The sequence below is a fragment of the Taudactylus pleione genome, unplaced genomic scaffold (genome assembly GCF_031769625.1).
Source record: "Taudactylus pleione unplaced genomic scaffold, aTauple2 ptg000009l, whole genome shotgun sequence".
Lineage (NCBI taxonomy): Eukaryota > Metazoa > Chordata > Amphibia > Anura > Myobatrachidae > Taudactylus > Taudactylus pleione.
This window is the reverse complement of record NW_028284412.1, coordinates 10,409,060-10,430,703: the sequence shown is the minus strand read 5'-3', so window position 1 is coordinate 10,430,703 and position 21,644 is coordinate 10,409,060. Positions and strand designations below refer to the sequence as shown.

Genomic DNA, 21,644 nt, shown 5'->3' with positions numbered 1-21,644 from the left:
ATCGGGATGCCAGGCGCCGGTCTCCCGGCGTCGGTAAAATGACAGGTGTCTACATTTAGACACCAGTCATTTAACCCTCGCCGGGATAAAGCAGTCAGGAAGCCAGCTGTCGGGATTAGGTCCGCCGGCTTCCCGACTGCATACCGTATTTAAGGCTGGCGGCAGACAGGGAGTAATGGTTTGGCAGTAGTGGGTCAGGGCTGTTGGCAGACAAACGTAGTCTGGAACAGGTCAGGTCAGGAGAGGAAAAGTCATCAGAATCCAAAAAGAAAAACATAGCTTGTGCTTTGCTACATCTGAACCTGCAGAGTTGCAGGTTCAGATGTACTGTAGTAAAGCACAAACTATGCTGCACAACCTATCACCAGAACCGGCAGGAGAGAAAGGAGGCTATTTGTGTAGACCAATGGCTTGAAGAACCAGCCTCCTCCCATTTAAATCTGCAGCACCTGAATGCAAGTAATGTGGAAGGGGGGTGGGGGTCCTGATTGGTTACAACAGGCAATGTGTAGGAGGGGAAGAGGCTGCCTAGCAACCAAAACCACAGGACGAAAGGATGCAAGTGTTGGGAGCAGGAAGTCACTTGCACTTTTTAGGATTCATTTCCACTTCAAATTCTGAAAAACTGCAGGTGCTTTAGAAGGAACCCTGGCCTCAAACCAACTATGAAACACACTTCTGGTTTAAGTAACAGTGGATAGTTTTTGGAATTCTCAGGGACAAACTTAGATGTATCTGATAGCATACAGGATTGGCCCAATATACTTAGGACCAAATTTCGCAAAAAGTTGTCAACTTGAAAAATTTAATTTAAACAACAAAGCTCTGCTTCCAACTTTTTTTTTCTGCAAAAAGAAAAATTAATGGCATGAAATGTTGCTCAAGGGTCGGCCGAACCTTGCTCTACATTATCCTCCAACACACCGAAGTTCCCCTACCACCAGAAGCCCTTGTCTGTCCAAAATCCGTAAAGGAAGTTGCTTGGGTGTTGACCTTACACACAAATTAATGGAGAGGTGTTTGGTAACGAAGATGGAGCACTATTGTGTGCAAAGTCCACATGTGGAACTGATTCTGTCCAGTTCTCATTCAAATGTAAAATGTAACTTCTGAGATACTGCACTAAGGGGTCTATTTACTAAGCAGTATTAGGAGACAGAGTGAAAAGTGATAGGAGCTGATTGGCTGCCACCTTATCACTTTCTTATCACTTTTCACTCTGTCTCCTAAAACTGCTTAGTAAATAGACCCCTAAGGACTGATTTAACAGTTAGTGTAAGGAAGGTATGCTGACTAGTAACTTAAGTTAATATCCAACATGGCACAAAAAGACCACCAAAAATGGGCAACTCCCGGTCTCAAACTCTATTAGAAGGGATTCTATGTAATGAAATATGTTGTTTGAACAAAGATGCAGATTCCCTGGCAGAAGGAACCCCTGACAGGGTGTTAAAGTGAGAAATCTTACTAAACCTTTCTACAACTACCAAGATAGTATTATTGGGGTCTTCTCTCTTCTTTATCATTTGAAGTCAATGGAGCAGCAATAATAGAGGAACAAATAAACTGCTGATAATTGGCACCAAAACAAGTCGTAGGGACTTTTCAATCTTCGATAGCTCTAACCAACTCCATTGAAAGCCATCTAGCTAATATGCCATATCATAGAAAATACATGAGCCACTTTTTTACACCTAGGGGGGATTATGTGATATACTTATTGTGTATGAACCTCATTGAGTTTTGACACATCTGTCTCTGAAATCATTAATATGTGAATGGATAAACTCTTCAATGAGCAATAAGTTATATATTTAATACATTTTTAATTTAATGAATGTTTTCTTGTTTTTAACAAGTGTATGAAATATAAATGAATTGGTTTAAACAAATGTGGAAAACATGGATTCAAGATACATCTGCTTTCATTTAAACAATTAGCAGTATTATTAAAAAGCAAAGAGGAGTGGTATATAAAGCACCACAATAGAGACTCTATCATACTGCCCTTTTGAGGAAACTTGTCACATGACAGAGAAACGCGTCAAGAGAATATTGATACTTTGAATCCAGTCCACGCAACTACGTTACTGCATACTAAACCTCCGGCTCTGATGTCGAGCCACCACAGCATGCAGCCAGACCTCTCCGGCTTTTGAAATAAGAGCTTCCTTCAGCGCGCAGTGAGACTGCACTGAACAATACTGTCCTTTTTGTACAGTAACACACTCACAAGGAAACACCTTACAAGTGTGACCAACGCTATTTCCGGACCGGCATCTCTCCTTTAAACATCTATAAACAAAGAGGGAGCTGGGTAAATATACCGGGATTTATTGACTGTTAAAGTATTATTTTTCAACTGGCTGCTGCTGATTGTTACATTGGAATAGACTGTGGCTCGTACTAATAATTACCACTGGAGTGGAACATTGATATATAATCTTTACTCTCAGGAGGAGCTATCATGACTTTGCAAACATCGTTATTGATATATTGAACCTGAGGCTTTCAGTCCTTTTGGATACAATATTACTCTGAGCTGATATCTTAATGAAGTGAATCATCTTTTAATCATATGTCATGAATGTAATGAATTGTGTGGGATACTCAATATAGTTTTATAATTGCTGATTACATGTATTTTACATGTTCTTTAATTGACCATAATAAATTGTGATATTAAATATATCTGATCTTGAAGTTTACATTTAAGCGCTCCCTTAAGGTGAACCATGTGTTGATTCACCTTTTCCATGTTTATTTATTAACAGTTTCTTATATAGAGCAGCATATTCCGTTGCGCTTTTCAATTGTAAACATTAATAGAACAAAACTGGGTAATAACAGACAGATATATGGGTAGTGTGTGTGTGTGTGTGTGTGTATATATATATATATATAAGGGATTTCTGATATCCATAATTTACAGTAGGATGTGTATTATTCCTTCCTTAAAATAAACAAGTTTTCATGTATAGGGAAATCGGGCAGGCTTAAAGGGCCACGCAGATTAATGTTCTAACTCGCAACTGTGATTACGCACGCAATCGGCCGATTGTTTCGTTCTGTGTATGCATCCCAGTGCGCGAACTAGCTATTGCGATCAGGACTGCGATCACATAGGCTACGCAGACCCATAGCAGAATGATTGACAGGAAGTGTGCCGTTTGTGGGTGGTGACGGAGGTGGTCTGGCGAACGCAGGCAATCCAGCGTGTTTCAATGGCATTGCACTAGCGTGCAGAAATTATCCACTGCGGTGGCCTACGCAGTCTGAGGTCTCATAGCGTGCGTGTTTGTTAGCAATTTCTTGAGTAAGGTCAGAGGTCGTGCAAGTGTCCGAGAGGCTGCGTTGGTACTCAATTGTACCGATGGTTTCGCAGTCCTTGTAAACATTACGGATGTGTGGTAAATAAAGTGGCCGACCTTATGTTGTGCTGCGAGGACATCGCAATCGATTAACATACTATCGCAGTTGAATTTCGTGCGTAATTGCAGCTACGATCGATATAGCAATCCGTGGTAAATAAGTCCCTAAATTCCTTATTCTTAAATTTTTTCCTAGGAGTTACTATGAAGCCAATGATGTTTCCTCTGCCATCGTTATTATTGAAGAAGCGTTTTCCAAACACAAGAATCTTGTTGCAATAGAGGACGTCAATATTGCTGCTGAACTTTACATCTCTAACAACCAATACGATAAAGCACTGGAGGTATTTTTATTTTAACTAATGTTTTTGCTTCAGAATTGACAGAGTTGTATATATTTCTTTAATATTCATGTTTATGCAGATACAGGACAAGATAAGCTCATACAGCCCACTAAACACTTATTATATGTACCTTTTGTATCAAATTGCTACTTGGATTATAAAATGGCGAGCAGGGCCCTCTTACTGTTCTGTCTGACTGTTACTGCCTAGTCTTGTTTTTATTACCAATTGTAAAGCACAGCGGAATATGTTACTAGTATATATATACATGATGATAATAATTAATTTATGTCTCAGCTTATTGCCCACTTCGATCTGGGTTACTATTATGTGTATATTATTTATTATGAAAAATTAACGAGGTCAAAAAGAATCCCTACTAACTGTAATATTAGAGGTATTTAGTAATATCTCAGCCATTTAGCAATAAACGTTAATATGTAATCTGTGGGTTACTGCATTGTGAAAATTGGAACTTTGGAAATAACTCGTTAGTTTCTGCAATATCATGTTCCATATCTCATAGACAATAAAAGTCTTAATACCATACTTGTCCACTCTCCCAAAACTGCTGGGAGACTCCCATGTTTGGGGAGATTTGTCTGGTTCCCGGAAAAGTAGGCAACACTCTGCCACCGCTTCTTAGGTGGTGGGCCAGCGACGCAAAGCTGGGAATTGTGGGAAACTGTCATGGCGGTGGGGCCGCAGTCATGTGATTGTGGTGACCCACCCACCTGTACCTCCTCTCCATGGACCTTCTGGAGAGGGATTTGCCAATGTCAGCAACTATGCTTATTACTTAATTCAAGAAACCCTAGAATGTTTAGGTTGAGAATGAGCCGTAACCCCTTTAGCACTCGATAAAGGGGTTATGACATCTGTTCTGTATTTAGCAAATGGCTGTAAGCTTAGCTCACTGCTGTTTATGACTGTATAGCTTACGCCATCTATAGATTGCATTAGCATATGGTCCCCATTGCCGACCGTGGGGATCTGACAAAGCCTTTCCTGCTTCAGTGAAGTCTACAAGGCTTAGAAGATTCCAAGCGGATTGCATTATTGTACGCATGTGCAGATGGCCTTTGTGCATTCGCATTAATCGGCAGCCCGTTGCCAGCATTTGTAGGCAAGCTTAGCATAGGGCACCACCAGGCAGGGAGACACCTCTGGACATTACTGAGCAGGTAAGTTATTGTAAAAACTGTCAGGGCATGCTGGGATGTTTAGTTCCACAGCAGCCGATGGCTGCATGTGGAATACCGCCTCCTTGCTGATATATTCTCCTAAAAACAAGACAGAAGTGAGGGAGGAGAGGTTCACTAGGCACTCTGATATTTAGTAGGACAAAAAATCATTAATACATTTCAATCAACCATATGTTGTCTTTAATCGAAGTACAGTTACTAGGCTATGAGGGGTATTCAATATGAAACGTTAACTTCACTGTCGAAGTTAACGTTTCATATCGGAGTTTTTTTCTGCGTTAAGGTATGGTGCGCGCGCCCGCTTATCCCCGTATTCAATATAAAATTAACGAAAACTGGAAACTCCGAAGTTGGATTTGCGTAAAGTTACGAATTTTTCCTTAAAATAATTGTAAGACCCCCCCTAAAGTAGTAAAAACATGGGGGAACACTATGGGTACCCCTGTTTTAGCCTTTAATTGAAAGTCGGATTTAAATAGCCGCAGCAGGTGTTTTTTCCCCCGACATTGAATAAGTGATGCAGAAGAGCATTTAGGTTATTTTTTTCGTTTTTTTAAGTGGTCCCATCAAATTTGGGGTACATGAAAATGGGTACTAGCATATTTTGAAGTTACTAAAGTAAGTTTTTAAAAATTCTGCATTTGTGCACCTGCCACTATAATTCTATTCTAGAAAACATCTGCCGCATACTTGCAGAATAGCCCTGAACCTATTTCCCTATTGTTAAACAATTTTTTCCCATTTTTTTTTTTTCACCCCAATTTTTAAATATTTTAGAGTGTCCCTATTTTTTTTTTTTACTTTTTTTTGACACAGTTCTTTTTTAAATGTCATTCCCAGGGGTGCAGGCTATTTTTTTAAGCCTGCACCCCTAAACCCCAATTCTGCACTTTTTTTCGACACCTATTCAATGGTGTAAAGACTTTTCAAAACTGCGATAAGTCTTTGAAATTGAATACGGTGTAAAAGTAAAACCTGCGATAATGACGTCATACCTCCGATATTAACGCAAAAACAATGTTATCGCACCCATATTGAATACCCCTGTATATGTGTTAGAGACAAGATGGACATGGTGGTGACTCAGTGTTATGCCCATAGCATTAAATATCCATCATTATTCATCTTGATATATATTTAGCAGTGTGTACAGTGATAGTATTGAAATGTGTAGTACAGGTTGAGTCTCCCATATCCAAAATGCTTGGGACAAGGGGTATTTTGGAAAACGGAATATTCCGTATTTTGTAATATTTTCGTATCATAATTAAATATCTTGGGAATGGGAGCCCAATATACACACAGAATGCATGTATGTGTTATATACACCTTATATGCACAGCCTGCAGGTCATTTTATAAATTATTTTCAATAATTTTGTGGCTCAAGCAAAGTTTGTGTACAGAAATTAAATCATACATGCCTACCCTCCCGGTTTTCGCGGGAGGCTCCCGATTTTTCGGGTAACCCCCCGCACCCCCGGAAGGGTAGGCATTTCTCCCGCATTCTGCCCACTTCCTAGTGAAGTGGGCAGAATGAGGAGAATAACCGCGGCGATCGCGGGTCTCCATGAAGGGGCGGGGCTTAGGATGTGATTCTGCATGAATCACAGCATTAGGCCCTGCCCCCTATGTAAATTTTACCCAATCGCGGCAGTTTTGCCGCGAGGGGGCGGGGCTTAATGATGCGAATCGTTAGGCCCCGCCCCCATCAGCCCCTTGCTGCTTCTCATACCCGGGCTTCTCCCGGGAAGAGATTGTTGAAAGTAGGTAACTATGAATTAAATTCATTTATGTTTCATATACACCTTATACACACAACCTGAAGGTAATTTTATACAATATTTTTAATAATTTGTGCCTTAGACAAAGTTTGTGTACATTGAACCATCAAAAATCAAAGGTTTCATTATCTCAGTCATGCTAAAATTATTCCGTATTTCGGAATATTTGGATATGGGAGACTCAACCTGTATAGTCATTTACTAGTATCGCTTAAGCATATTAACCGCTTCAGTTGTTCCTTGTAACTCAGTTATACGTATATTTATATGCATGTAACATGGACTATGACCAGGACATGCCAACAAGTATATGAAAATATAGCACAAGCGCAGTTCTTTATCCATATTGACAGCAAGTTACAGCTGTTATGGGATTTTTGTCTTTTTGTTTTTTTACCCTATTAAAAACTGAGCAGCTGTGTGGCAAGGAAAAAACACCACACTACATTACATTACCTTGTTATTTGGAAAATAGATCTGTGTTCATGTTTGTTTATACATTAAGGTGAAGTTTCCTAGATCTATTCTTCATAAGAAAATTGTTTGTTAATTTTATTTGTTAAGGTTATTACACAGTTCTCAGGGATTACTCTGAATAAAAAGGACAACTCCAGCCCTGAAGATAGTGCAGGTAATTTTCGGATGCCCTCTTGAAAAATATGGCTGACTTATGATGCAAATGTATGTCTTTTAAAATAAAAAATTGTTTAAGAGAGTTATACTGTTTTCCTGCAATGTGTTATAAACACGAAGACTAGCTAACCCTTGAATCGTCAATGACTTATGATGTGATTGACTGTGTTATGGATTCTCTGGGCCTCATTGTTGGGAAAGCTTAAAAAAATTATATATAGTGTGTGTGTGTATATGTGTGTGTATGTGTATATATATATATATATATATATATATATAGTGTGTGTGTTTGTATACATATATATATAATTTTCATCCAAATAGGTAAATAGCACGATCATAATGTTTTAGTACTATTTATTTCAGTGATGTCATCAGAACAATACAAATGATTTACTGCCCTTAAATACCCAAAGAAGCTCGCTGTGCATCTCCCACCAGAAACAAAGTTCCGGTGCTAACCACCGTCCCCCAGCAGTGACGTCAAACATATACGGACCAAACGAAAACTATCACCATAGAAACCCTAAACAATCACTTGAAGATCTTAGATAAAGCCATCAATAAATATACACGTACAGGGATATTACCCTATTATTGACATAACATAAATTGCATATTGCGAGAAAGCTCAAAGCATGTAAATACATATATAGATTGCAATGATAAAAATACCATACGTTATAAAAAGCAGTGTAATTCCAATGTCTCATTGAGACCATAGGGGGCCAGGGTATTCCTGCGATGTGTCCATCGCGATTCGCATTGTAGCAATTGTTTTGCTCTATTGCCCACCCCCCTGTATTGAGTATGGTATGTGGTCAATACGGTACTTAATTGATGCCATTGCCCAGCCTGCTTAAAATGGCGTGCAACAGGTTGTTCACATGTACCACCATTTAATGCAAACCGGTTGGCCGAGCGATGAAGGGCCATCCGCTCCTTAAACATCCTTTCGTTTTGCCTATGTACGACATACCACATGGGCAGATGATCTGATAAATTATGAACTTGGTGTTACATGTCAGGTGATGTTTGAGAAATAATTTTTTACCCGAATAGGGATGGTTAAAGGATTGTCCCGTTATTATATACCTACATGTAGTGCAAGAACAACCAAAACAGACTTTTCTTTTGTTAAATAAAATGTGTACTGCTTATTTTACCCATTTTGGCCACATCTGGTTTGACAAGTATGTCCCTCAGATTTCTACCCCTTCCACACCATACAATAATTTTGGTATCTTTTAGTTTAGTTTAAGACCGAATCTGATTGTATTATCAGCCATAATTGATCAATTTACTTTTTTTGTTTTATTTCTTGACCCATGGTACTACAGGGTTATCCTTTTTTCTTTTTACTTTCACCAACATTACACCACAATGTAGCTCTATCCATAGCTAAGACCTTCTCTTTGGTTTTCAGAAGCAATGTTAGATCATAGCCCCTTAGCAGAAATTTGTGTCATCTCATCAAATTGCTTGATTGCTACGTTATCGTCACTATTAATTCGACTTACCCGTAACATCTGTGAGTATGGTAAGCCCATATTTTAAGGTTTTGGATGACAACTTTGCGTTCTCAGTATAGTGTTTCTGTCCATGGGGTTTGAGTATGGGATTGTAATGCAGTCAATCAGTCACATCTGTATCATGCATATATTTCTCTGTCCACACACTTATTGCGGAGAAAATATACAGTATACCTAGAGTGAAGCTGTGGTTAGCTTTAAAACTCAGTATGCTACAGATAATCAGTTGTATCTGTATCATTACATATCGTGCATACATTTCTCCGTCTATGTGCTTGTTACGGCGGAAATGCACAGTATACCCAGAGTAAAGCTATGGTCAGCTTTTAGAACTCAGTGTACTACAAATCACAAGTTAACTAATAACATTTTAAAAACAGTGGCATAATTGGAAACGCCGACGCACGTTTCGCCTACGGGCTGCTTTGTCAAGGCAGATCAAGCAGAGCGCTCGTTTCCGTTCTCATTTATCCCCTTAGTCTGGCTCCTATTGGTCAATTCAAAAATCATTAGCCATTCTATATTCTATTGGCTGCGTACCTCCAGATACAACTGATTGATTATCCGTAGCATACTGAGTTTTAAAGCTAACCACAGCTTCACTCTAGATATTCTGTATATTTTCTCCGCAATAAGTGTGTGGACGGAGAAATATATGCACGATACATAATGACACAGATGTGACTGATTGACTGCATTACAATCATATTTGTTATTCGTAGTATACTGAAACTGACCATAGCTTTATTCTGGGGATAATGTGTACTTCTTCCGCAACAAACATGTAGACTGAGAAGTGTATGCATGGTATATAATGATATAAATATGATTGATGGACCATCCACAGCATACTGAGCTTTAAAACTGGCCATAGTGTTATTCTGGATATACTGCATATTTTTTTCCGCAATAAGTACGTGGATGGAGAAATGTATACACGATATATAATGACACAGATATGACTGATTGATTACATTACAATCAGATTTATAACTCAGAGATTAAATTGAATATTTCTCTTGAACTTTTCCTTATTATACTCCATAAATGGGTGAATGATTGCATTCTGTAAAAATTGTGAATTTAATGGTTTAAATATATATATAAAAAATGGATATGTTGTTCACAATATATACTATATAAAACAGAATTGCACTTTGTCGTTTTTCTTTCTCCCTTTATAATTTAAGTGGAGAACTGATTGTACTAATGCACTAAACATATCTATAACTCGCAGATAGTATTTACAAATTCCCTCTGAGTTGGAGAATCTGGATATAGGCAACAAATTGTTGCAATAAAATTATACAATCTATCTGTCAATTTCCCTCTGTTGTAATAGTAACAAGTTAAAGAGACAGGTGGATATAGTTTGCATAATAGCACTAGTGGTCACAATATTGTGGATTGAAGTTAATAGGGAAGCATAGACCTTAGTTGTTTCTAGTATTATACATACTACGGTGTTTAGATAGCAACTGACACTGTAACAATGTTCTGAAAGGTCTTTATGAATAGAGATATACCATGCTCAGAGATTTAATTCACTTTACAATATATAATAAAGATAACATAACAGTGGTAATTGGATAATTTTTAATTCACTTTATTCATTGATATCATTCACAACACTACTATTTATATTCCGGTTTAGGAATAATTCTATCGTTTTTATATTTCGCCGTATTGGTGTCCCTTGTATATAAGTTTTAATATAATACCAATAAAGATTTGTTATTTTAATAGTTATTGAATTATCATAATGTGTGGAATAGTTGGGTGATAAAGAGTGCACGATATGAAAATATTCTATTCTCTTTCTTCTTTTTTCTTTTTGTTTATGAACATCACCTGACATGTAACACCAAGTTAGTAATTTATCAGATCATTTGCCCATTTGATATGTCGTACATAGGCAAAACGGAAAGGATGTTTAAGGAGCGGATGGCCCTTCATCGCTCGGCCAACCGATTGGCATTAAATGGTGGTACATGTGAACCTGTTGCACGCCATTTTAAGCAGACTGGGCATGGTTTGGCATCAATTAATTACAGTATTATTGATGACCACATCCCATACTCAATATGGGGGGGTAATGGAGCAAAAAAGTTGCTACAATGCGAATCGCGATGAATACATCGCATGAATACCCTGGCCCCCTATGGTCTCAATGAGACATTAGGATTACACTGCTTTTTATAAAGTATGGTATTTTTAGCATTGCAATTTATATATGTATTTACATGCTTTGAGCTTTCTCGCAATATGCAATTTATGTTATGTCAATATTATGGTAATATCCCTGTATGTGCATATTTATTCATGGCTTTATTTAAGATCTTAGAGTGATTGTTTAGGGTTTCTATGGAGATAGTTTTCGTTTGGTCCGTAATATGTTTGACGGGCGATGAGTTTTGACGTCACTGCTTGGGGACGGTGGTTAGCATCGGAGCTTTGTTTCTGGCAGGGGATTGCACAGCGGGCTTCTTTGGGTATTCAAGGTCAGTAAATCATTTGTTATGTATTGTTCTGATAACAGTACTGACATAAATAGTACTGAAACATTATGATCGTGCTGCTGTGAGCCATTATTTATTCTGAGTGCCGCACCTATTTGGATGAATTTAAATTAGCGTGAGCAATGCTCGTGAAGGCACCGGGTACAGGTGCTAATTTTTGTTAGGTGGTTGTGCTGGAATTATCTATGTTGTTTTGTTATACTGTGTGTGTGTGTGTGTGTGTGTATATATATATATATATATATATATATATATATATATATATATAATCTCTGTCCATTTCTGTTTTTCTCAAACAGTATATTCTTGCATACCTTTTAGTCAAACTTAGAGTATTCTGTAGTAAGCTGATTTTTTAACAAGTGGACTATTATTACATAATGACAATGTAGTTGTTAAATGTTTGGGTTGTTCCATGTCAAGTGGACCAGGGGTAGGTGCAACTGTCACTTGACATGGAATGACCCACTTACAAACATGAAGATGTACTTGGTATAAATGTTTAGAGAGGTACGTGTTAAACATTTATATAAATTGAGATGTGATTAGAAGTTGATAAACCCTGATGCAAAGTTCAGGACTGCAAATTAAATTGACATGATAGGGAAAATTACGAAATGTATGTGGGGAGCAAACCATCAGATTCTAGCTGCTATTTTACATCATGTACTAGATAAATGATAGATACAATCTGATTGGCTGATATGGGCAAACCATCCACTTTTCCTCTTTAGAAAGTTTGCTAAATCTCCCCCATAGGGAGACACACCAGGGAGGTACAGTGTATGTACTCATTCTACTGTGTATGGTAAGACCTATTTTTTGTATGTTTTGTCTCTGTAGAGAGTGCTCTGTGTCATGTACCAGATGGCGTCCCAATAGATATTACAGTAAAGATGATGCTTTGTTTGATCCATCTAAATATTCTGGAGCCAGTCGGTGTAAGTAATAATAATCGTAATGATAAAGCAAGATGCCTATTTGAGGTTCTTTGCCTCATCAAATACTATGGGGGCTGATCTCTGTGTACGGATGGAAATGGCGAGTTTCTGCATACAGAGTGTGTACAGATTTGCATTTACACATTTTTGCATATGCTTGTCCTATTCTGAATTGGACAACACCTGGTCGGATCAGTCTTTCTGTTTCTGTTAAATTGGGTATTTTGGGGTGGGGCACGTAACTGCCCTGACTTATGTGAGTGTCATAGGAGTGTACTGTATCTAATGCTCCGTGTGATTCGTGCATACGGTAAAGGGAAGCCTGTTTCTGGGGGATCTCTTGCACCTATAGTATGGGGCTTGGGCAGGTGCCGGTGGTTGGTGTAAAATCAATGGGCAGCACTGCCTCCTGCCTGCAGGCGCACGGATCATACTCGCATTTGCTGTATGGAATCGCGCATTAGTATAATGTAGTAAATCTGGCTGCCTGCAACTACAGCCACTTCACATGCGACTGCGAATCAGCCCCTAAATTATATATGTTTCTTCTAGTGACTATTATATGGGCCATCATTGGGTTCACTTACAATGTGAGTAAGTTGAGCTACATTTTGTTATGTAAATATGATTTATTTTTGTTTTGTTTTTTTAGCCCATGTTGACATCCTTAATGGAGCAGAATCCAGAAGAAATGGGTGATTTGTATCTAGATGTGGCAGAAGCTTTTCTGGACGTTGGAGAATATAACTCTGCATTGCCTCTCCTTAGTGCACTGGTTTGCTCTGAAAAATACAATCTGGCTGTTGTTTGGCTACGACATGCAGGTAAGAGCTATTCTTAACCTGATAGTGACAATGATGCAATGTGAGGATGACCATCTATTCCTAACCTGATAGTAACAATGATGCAATGTGAGGATGACCATCTATTCCTAACCTGATAGTAACAATGATGCAATGTGAGGATGGCCATCTATTCCTAACCTGATAGTGACAATGATGCAATGTGAGGATGGCCATCTATTCCTAACCTGATAGTGACAATGATGCAATGTGAGGATGGCCATATATTCCTAACCTGATAGTGACAATAATGCAATGTGAGGATGGCCATCTATTCCTAACCTGATAGTGACAATGATGCAATGTGAGGATGGCCATCTATTCCTAACCTGATAGTGACAATGATGCAATGTGAGGATGGCCATCTATTCCTAACCTGATGGAGACAATGATGCAATGTGAGGATGGCCATATATTCCTAACCTGATAGTGACAATGATGCAATGTGAGGATGGCCATCTATTCCTAACCTGATAGTGACAATGATGCAATGTGAGGATGGCCATCTATTCTTAACCTGATAGTGACAATGATGCAATGTGAGGATGGCCATCTATTCCTAACCTGATGGAGACAATGATGCAATGTGAGGATGGCCATCTATTCCTAACCTGATAGTGACAATGATGCAATGTGAGGATGGCCATCTATTCCTAACCTGATAGTGACAATGATGCAATGTGAGGATGGCCATCTATTCTTAACCTGATAGTGACAATGATGCAATGTGAGGATGGCCATCTATTCCTAACCTGATGGAGACAATGATGCAATGTGAGGATGGCCATATATTCCTAACCTGATAGTGACAATGATGCAATGTGAGGATGGCCATTTAGTCTTAAACACAGTTGCATTATCTGTATACTCTGCTTGTGATGGTGGAATTCATATTCTGACTTTAAAGGTCAATCCAATTGTCTGTGTTGGGTGCGAGTTGCCATTGCCACAGCTTTAAAACGCCGGTAATGGCATTTCATCTCGCACCTCTCGTGGCCTGTTCTGAGCATAACTCGCAGAATTTTGCTTGCAGCCCGTCAAGTGCAGCTATTGCCGCGATAACTTGCGCTTTGGAGATCATCACTGCTAATTGGATTGACCCCTTAGCATCTGTGTGTGTGTATACACACGGTTTGGTCATGCTCTTAATAGATAACGAAAAGGCTGTCCATTCCAGCAAACAAATATTTAGGTGTCTTCACATAGTAAATGTTATAATGTTTTTGATGCATTTAAAGCTGCTCTATTACCTAGTAAAATATTTAATGAAATTGCCACTCCCCCAATCAAGGTCCAAGGGGCTGCTCCACACGGTTTGTGATTGGTCCTCCCACTCACACCTCTTCTGCCATTTACAGCTAGAGAATGAAACCGATTTGCTGGTTATGTATTACGGAGAGGGGGAGGGGGGGTGTGCACCTTAATAAGAAAAGAAAACTTTTACACGGCAACCATTCTTCTAAGGAGATGTAAAGAGAGGGTAGTCTCTGAAATCCACCGGGCAGATGCAATGTAGACTTGTAACATCTAATAAGTGAATTGAACTTTCAAGCAGTTATGTTCAAAAATCTTTACCAACAAATAAAAAATCCAGTCATCTACTATATGCATTGCGTGGTAAATACTGTATGGCACCTGTAAAATTGGGTATGTATTTGTTATACGCCAACGTGTATTTGTTACATGACAACGTGATGCAGGTTTAAATACTTAATTCTGGAGATGGTCGACATGAAATTGTAAGGTCTCTACAATTTTTATCCAGGTCCCTACAAGCATGTGTTGGGGGCAATTATAAGGTTATAAGGTCTACTTATTCAATAAACTTAATTTTTTTTTAAATTAAATAAACCGCAACAAAATACATGAGACAAACATGACTTTATATGAACATCAAACTTGGTCATTCATTGATACAATTTTTTCTTCAGGGTCCATAGGATCCACAGGGATACCATGGGGGGTGTAGTGGTGCATAAGGACCGGACACCATACAGTTAAGCTTTCAACTGCCAGGATGCAACGGTCCCTCCCCCCTAAACCCCGCCCCTGAGCCCGAGGCAAATCAGTTTGCTTGGTGTCCGGCAAGAGCTCGGATAACCTTTATAACAGTGGCAGCTTTATACAGCCCAAAGCTTTATTTTTATGATTTCTAATTTTATTGATCTTTATTACTGAGTGTGCAGCATCAGACTGTCCTTAGGTCGTCTGTGCTTCCACTCCATCACCCCTCCAGGCGCCGCAACTCCATAGCATTGCTTGGTACTTTCGGCGGGGCTCCCATGACTTTGCTAGCTGGCCCAGCGGAGGACCCCAGATAGCAACTCGGATGCAGGGGACAGGTAAGGCGGGTTACCGCTTGCAGTAGCTCACGGCTGGGCAGTCTTAGCACCGGTCTCGGGACAGACCGGAGGTGCTGAGAGTGAACACCGGCCTTGACCACGTGATCCACTAGACCACCAGGGTAAATATGGTCCGGGAATCCAGCATCCCGATGGTCAAAAATCAGCCAGGGGAGGTCAGCTTTCCCTATTACAGCGACCCCTATCCCCAGCTCAAGGCGCCATTCCACCTCAGTCTGGACACTCTGAGCTGCTCTCTTCCTTGGACCCCGCCCCCTAAGAGGTCTCCAGGTGGCCATTTTCTGCAGGCTCAGCCACAGCTCTCTGGAAAACGCTGTTTCCGGTCCCCCTACATTCCTTTCCCAGGAGTCCGGTTATGTAGCGCTATAGCCTACCAGGCATTGTGTCTGAGTAGTTGAATGTAGCGCCCTTTTGCAGTTAGTGTTTTTCTGCATAATCTGTGACTTTTGCTAGCGCTGCCTGTCTGTATGATTTTTCTAATCTGCCTTTCCCTTTCCTCTCACTATAACCCTATCATACCAGTGTATTCAGGGTCTACTATACTTCACTTTTACTTATAAATGTGAAGGCTGTTATATACTGTTGGTTGCACTCTACACAGTACCATGTTCTGTTCTGTGCTCTCCGGCAGCTTATTTAAGCATAGGCAGGATCACTATAGTGAATACCCATTTGTATACACTGTAGCATAATAGCGTCTGCATACCCATTTGTATTTGGTGTATTCTGTTGCATATTAGTGTATACTCTGCGACTATGTCTAACAAAGGCAAAAGTAGCAAGCAAGTGACTGCATCTACATTGCTGTCATGCAAATCCTGTGCAGGAAGCTTGAAAGAGGAGGATGTTTTCCAGGACAGACTATGTACAACGTGTTATATTGCACCGGGTACGTCTTCTGTCCTTGCCCAGGAGCCTCCTTGGGTATCCCTGACTCAGGTGCTAGCTACTATTGCGAACCACCTGACAATCCCGGCAATAATTACCCCTATGGGAGTGCCTTAACAGGTACAGGCAGTACCGGTACCTCTATGGGTAGATGTCCTTCTCTCTCCTCTCTCTACTTCAGTACAGAGTCTAGCAGCTTCCTCTACAGCTTTTCAAAATATATTGCAAGGTGAGAAGCCCCTATCCAGTAAACCTACCAAGCGTACTGTGTTGTCTTCTCAGTCTACACCACTTTCAGAATCTTAGATATCATCTGAGGCAGAAGACGCTGACGAACTCTCTGATACTGAATCTCTCTCAGGGGAAGGAGAGCATCAATCTAAAATTAATATACCTTGTTAGGTGCGAGCTGTCAGATCTATCCTCCAAATAGAAGACGATGAGCCTGTCCCCAAATCAAAGCACCCACTATTTAAAAGACAAAAAGTGGCTTCATCAGAGTTTCCTCTATCTGATTAGCTAGCCGAACACATGGCAGCAGCTTGGCAGATGCCTGGTGAGAGGTTTCAGCTCCAAAAATGCCTGACCTATTGTTACCCTTTTCCTGCAGCTCATTGCACAAAATGGGAGGCTCCGCCAGCAGTAGGTTCCCATGTTACGCAATTGATTAAAAGCTCCACATTACCTATCCCTGTGTCTTCCTCATTAAAGGACTCTACGGATAGAAAGATTGAAACTGGCCTTAAATCTGTGTATTCCCTTTTAGGAGCCATTGCTCGCCCAACCATGGCTATTGTCTGGGTAGCAAAAGCAACTGAGAGCTGGGCAGATGCCCAAGAAGAGTCTTTCTCCCTAGAAGCCTCTAGGGATCAGATGTCTTATATAGCTCACATAAGAGATGCATCTTCCTCTATCAGAGAAGCAACCTTGGATGCTAGTCTCCTGGCCTCTAGAGCATCGGCTACGTCCGTGTCTGCCCACCGTACTCTTTGGCTATGGTCATGGAAGGCGAGTGAGACTCTAAGAAGGCCTTAGAATCATTACCTTACACAAGTGAGATCCTGTTTGACCCAGATCTAGACAAGATTGTAGCCACTTTGGCAGCATCAAAAAATGCTTTTCCGCTCTCAAAAACTACTGCCAAGCCACAGACAACGTCCTTCAGGTCCTTTCATCCCCAGGGAAAGCCTAAGGGCCGATCTTTTCCTCAGCAATCTGCTTCCACAAGGGCCGCCAAGCCCAGGACAGACCTGGGCCACCCGACGTCCTGCTTTCAAATCTGAGGCCACCCCTTGGGGACCCCAGAGTAGGAGGCCGACAATTTGTCCAGTTCTGGCGTCAAACCACCACAGATGCTTGGGTGCAAGAAGTGGTCTCTCACTGGTGCGCCCTCTCATTCCTAAGAAGGCTACCCCACCAGTTTTTCTACACAGGCCCTCCATCAGACCCGAGCAGTGTCCGGCTTATCCAGAAAGCCATTCAGTCTTTGCCACAAGCGGGGGTAATTGTTCCAGTTCCGCTACCGCAGCAAGGGAACTGTTAGAAACCAAATGGGTCTTGTCTTAGCCTATCCACAACCTCAAATCCCTGAATAAATTCATCACGGTGCCCAGATTTCAGATAGAAACCCTGCGCTCTATTGTACTAGCTATGGAGCCGGGGGACTTTATGGTATCTCTGGATATTCAGGACGCTTACCTACATGTACCTATAATGCCCTCTCATCAGTGATATCTACGGTTTGCTGTACTACAGCAACATTTCCAATTTCAGACTCTGCCCTTTGGACTTACTACAGCTCCACGGGTCTTTACCAAAATGATGGCGTAATGGCAGCCTATCTGCGTTGTCAGGGAGTCAGGCTGCTACCATACCTGGATGACCTCTGGCTCTTAGCATGCTCCCCAGAGGTTCTTCAATGCCATCTTCAGATAACCATTGCCTTCCTACAAGACACGGCTAGTTAATCAACTCGAAAAAGTCCTCCCTGAACCCTTCACAAAGGATGGTCCATCTGGGGGCTCTTTTGGATTCTCAAGCTCAGAGAATCTTCCTGACAACGGACAAGATCTCCACACAACAACAAGTGCGCAGTTTACTCCGCAGTCGCCGAGCCTCAGTGCACTCAGCAATGCAGATTCTGGGATCCATGGTATCCACCTACAACATGGTGGAGTACTCTTAGTTCCATTCCAGGTCTCTGCAACACCTAATCCTCTCCAGATGGAACGAGTTGCCCCATTGGATCCCAGACAATGATTCTCTCTCCAGAGGTTCGTCTGTCCCTCTCCTGGTGCGTACAGACATCCAACCTAACCAAGGGTCGCCCTTTTTGGATCCCGGAGTGGGTACTCCTTACAATGGATGCAAGCCTCCAGGGCTGGGGCGCAGTGACCGGTCAACACTCCTTCCAGGGCCGTTGGACATTGGTCGAGTCGACTCTGCCAATAAATGTATTGGAACTCCGAGCCATCTACAGAGCCCTCACTCTGGCTCAGGACATTCTTCAGGGCAAGCCTGTACAAGGGCAGTCTGACAACGCCACAGAAGTGGCCTATATCAATCACCAAGGAGGCACTCAAAGTCGGTCAGCAATGGCAGAAGTGTTACGCATTCATGCATGGGCCGAAGGTCACCCCCATGGCCATCTCCGCGGTGTTCATTTCGGGAGTTCTCAACTGGGAAGTGGACTTCCTCAGCCATCACGACGTGCATGCTGCGGAATGGTCTCTCCACCCAGAGGTCTTTCAACTCCTAGTGGACAAGTGGGGCCTGCCAGAGGTGGACCTCATGGCCTCCCGACACAATCGCAAGCTCCCAGTGTACGGGTCCAGAACAAGGGACGCCGAAGCAGCCTTTGTAGACGCCTTTCAGTGAAGTGGACCTTCCATCTGGCGTACCTATTCCCTCCAGTCTACCTTCTTACTCGAGTCCTTCAGAAGTTCAAGCAAGAAAGAGGCACTGTCCTGCTGGTGACTCCGGCCTGGCCTAGACGACAGTACGCCGATCTTCACAGCCTCTCCATAGACTCTCCTCTCCTACTTTCTCAGCGTCCGGACCTATTGTCTCAGGGTCCATGTCTACATCCGGCCCTGGCCCATCTGTGTTTGGCTCTTAAAGTCCAAAGGATTTTCTAGCTCGGTGGCCCAGACAATGCTCAGGGTGCGTAAGCCGACCTATGCCCGGAACTATCACCGAGTTTTTAGGGTCTCTAGAGTCCTGGCCTTCCTTCAAGCAGGATTGGACCTTGGACTCCGCCTGGCCTTGCTGAAAGTGCATGTCTCAGCTCTGTTCATCTGATTCCTGGGCAGAATTGCTCCAATGCCGGATGTTCACACCTTTTCTTCAGGGTGTCCTCCGTATTCAAGCTCCCTTTGTCCGTGGCACCGTGGGATTTGTCAGTGGTTCTCCAGGCCCTTAAGGGCCCTCTGTTTGAATCCCTGGAGTCTGTGGAACTCAAGTGGCTCTTTCTTCTTGCTCTTGCATCCGCCCATAGGGTGTCAATTTAGGGGTGCTTTCCTATCTCACAGGCTTACACACAGACGAGCCTTCCTGTGCCGGCTACCGTCTCTTCTCATTCCACTCGCTCTGTGGGACCCTCGTGGGCAGCTCACCGTAGCGCCTCAGCTGAACAGCTTGCAATGCGGCCACGTGGTCTTCTGTCCACACATTTCTTAGGTTTTATGCCTTCGATACCTTTGCCTCTCACGATGCTTCAATTAGACGCAGAATATTCCTTTCAGCTCGGGAGCGTCCCCACCTTTGAATACTGCTATGGGACATCCCCATGGTATCCCTATGGACCCTGAAGAAGAAAATGTGAGTTATGGTAAAACTTATCTGTTAACTCTCTTTCTTCGAAGTCCATAGGGTCCACAGGGCACCCGCCCTGACCCCTCTGGCTTTTCTGGGTTGGTTTTTCGGGTCACCGGTTTTCAATCTCTTTGATGTGAGAGTGTGATTCTTCTGTATACCAGTCTTCCTTCTATCCTCTCCTCCTCCTGCCTTGGGCTAGTTAACAAACTGATTTGGCTCAGAGGCGGGGATTCAGAGGGGAGGGAGCGTTGCATCCTGGCAGTTGAAAGCTTAACTGTTTAGTCCTTGTCCACCACCTACACCCCATGGTATCCCTTTGGACTTAGAAAGAAAAAATGAGAGTTATGGTAAAACCTTTGTTAACTCTTTCTTCAACCCTTTCTGAAAAGACATTAGTGAGATCTCCTGCACTGTTAAACTGGTAGAGAATTTTTGCATGCATGGCACGAGAGATTTATAATTAAACATGGGCTGTTTTGACCTTCTTGTTTGTGACCTGAGGAATCTTTTTTGTCCAAGTTGCTAAACAATACAAGGTTTCTAAAATCCCTGAAAGTATAGGGCCCAAAGAGGTGCATGAAATACAACCCTTGTACAACTGATTTTTACATTACAATATTATTATTATTTTCCTGTGGGGGGAGGGGGCGGGGTGTTAAAAATTAGATTGTACCTATTTTTGTATTGTTTGAATAGTATACAATTAAACTAAACGGCCCAATAATGTTTTCAAGACCTGAATGCATCCTTACAGGCTATTTATCTCATCTTACAGACTGTTTAAAAGCTTTGGGACACATGGAGAGTGCTGCAGAGAGTTACTGTAAGGTAGTGGATATGGCTCCCCTGCACTTGGACGCTAGGATCTCTCTCTCTACACTTCAGCAGCAACTTGGGCATCCAGAAAAAGCATTGGAGGCATTGGAACCTATGTATGATCCAGACACACTGGCACAGGATGCGAACGCTGCCCAACAAGTATGTAGACCAAATGATGAGGTTATAAAACAAAAACAGTACCTGTACATATATCTATTATATAATTTGCTGGACCCATCCCAACATCTGTAGAGGATTTTCGCCTCTAATTGAATACTGGTCATAAGTATCAAGCGGGAGATGCTGCACTTTCCTCATTCCCTTTTGCATAGCAGGATTACAAAGTGCTCTTATTTTATTAGACAGTTTCTGCTTGTGTAGATCAGTGGAATGTTTACAAAACCAGGAGATGAGGTGATGATTTTTGGGATGCAGTGACCCGTCCACTGGTGCGATTGTGTAAATGAGGTCACAGCTGCATGTGGCAGGAATGACCTTGTGTGAAGCTGCGGGAAATCAGCTGAGCTATTGAAATGGAAGATTCCCTGATGGCACAGAGCAGTAATGCAGAAATATTGTGGTGTAAAA

The 21,644-nt window shown here is 41.7% G+C and overlaps 1 protein-coding gene across 2 annotated transcripts in view; it reads left to right on the top strand.

Annotated features, from left to right (window-relative positions):
* The window catches only part of GTF3C3 (general transcription factor IIIC subunit 3), an 89,283-nt gene that overhangs the window by 41,518 nt on the left and 26,121 nt on the right, over positions 1-21,644 (top strand). For both annotated transcript variants that reach the window (XM_088467157.1, XM_088467167.1), the window contains exons 8-12: positions 3,568-3,715; positions 7,268-7,334; positions 12,231-12,328; positions 12,981-13,152; positions 21,013-21,215. In XM_088467157.1, coding sequence (XP_088323283.1) covers positions 3,568-3,715; positions 7,268-7,334; positions 12,231-12,328; positions 12,981-13,152; positions 21,013-21,215 — 688 coding nt within the window. The remainder of the gene's footprint in view (positions 1-3,567; positions 3,716-7,267; positions 7,335-12,230; positions 12,329-12,980; positions 13,153-21,012; positions 21,216-21,644) is intronic.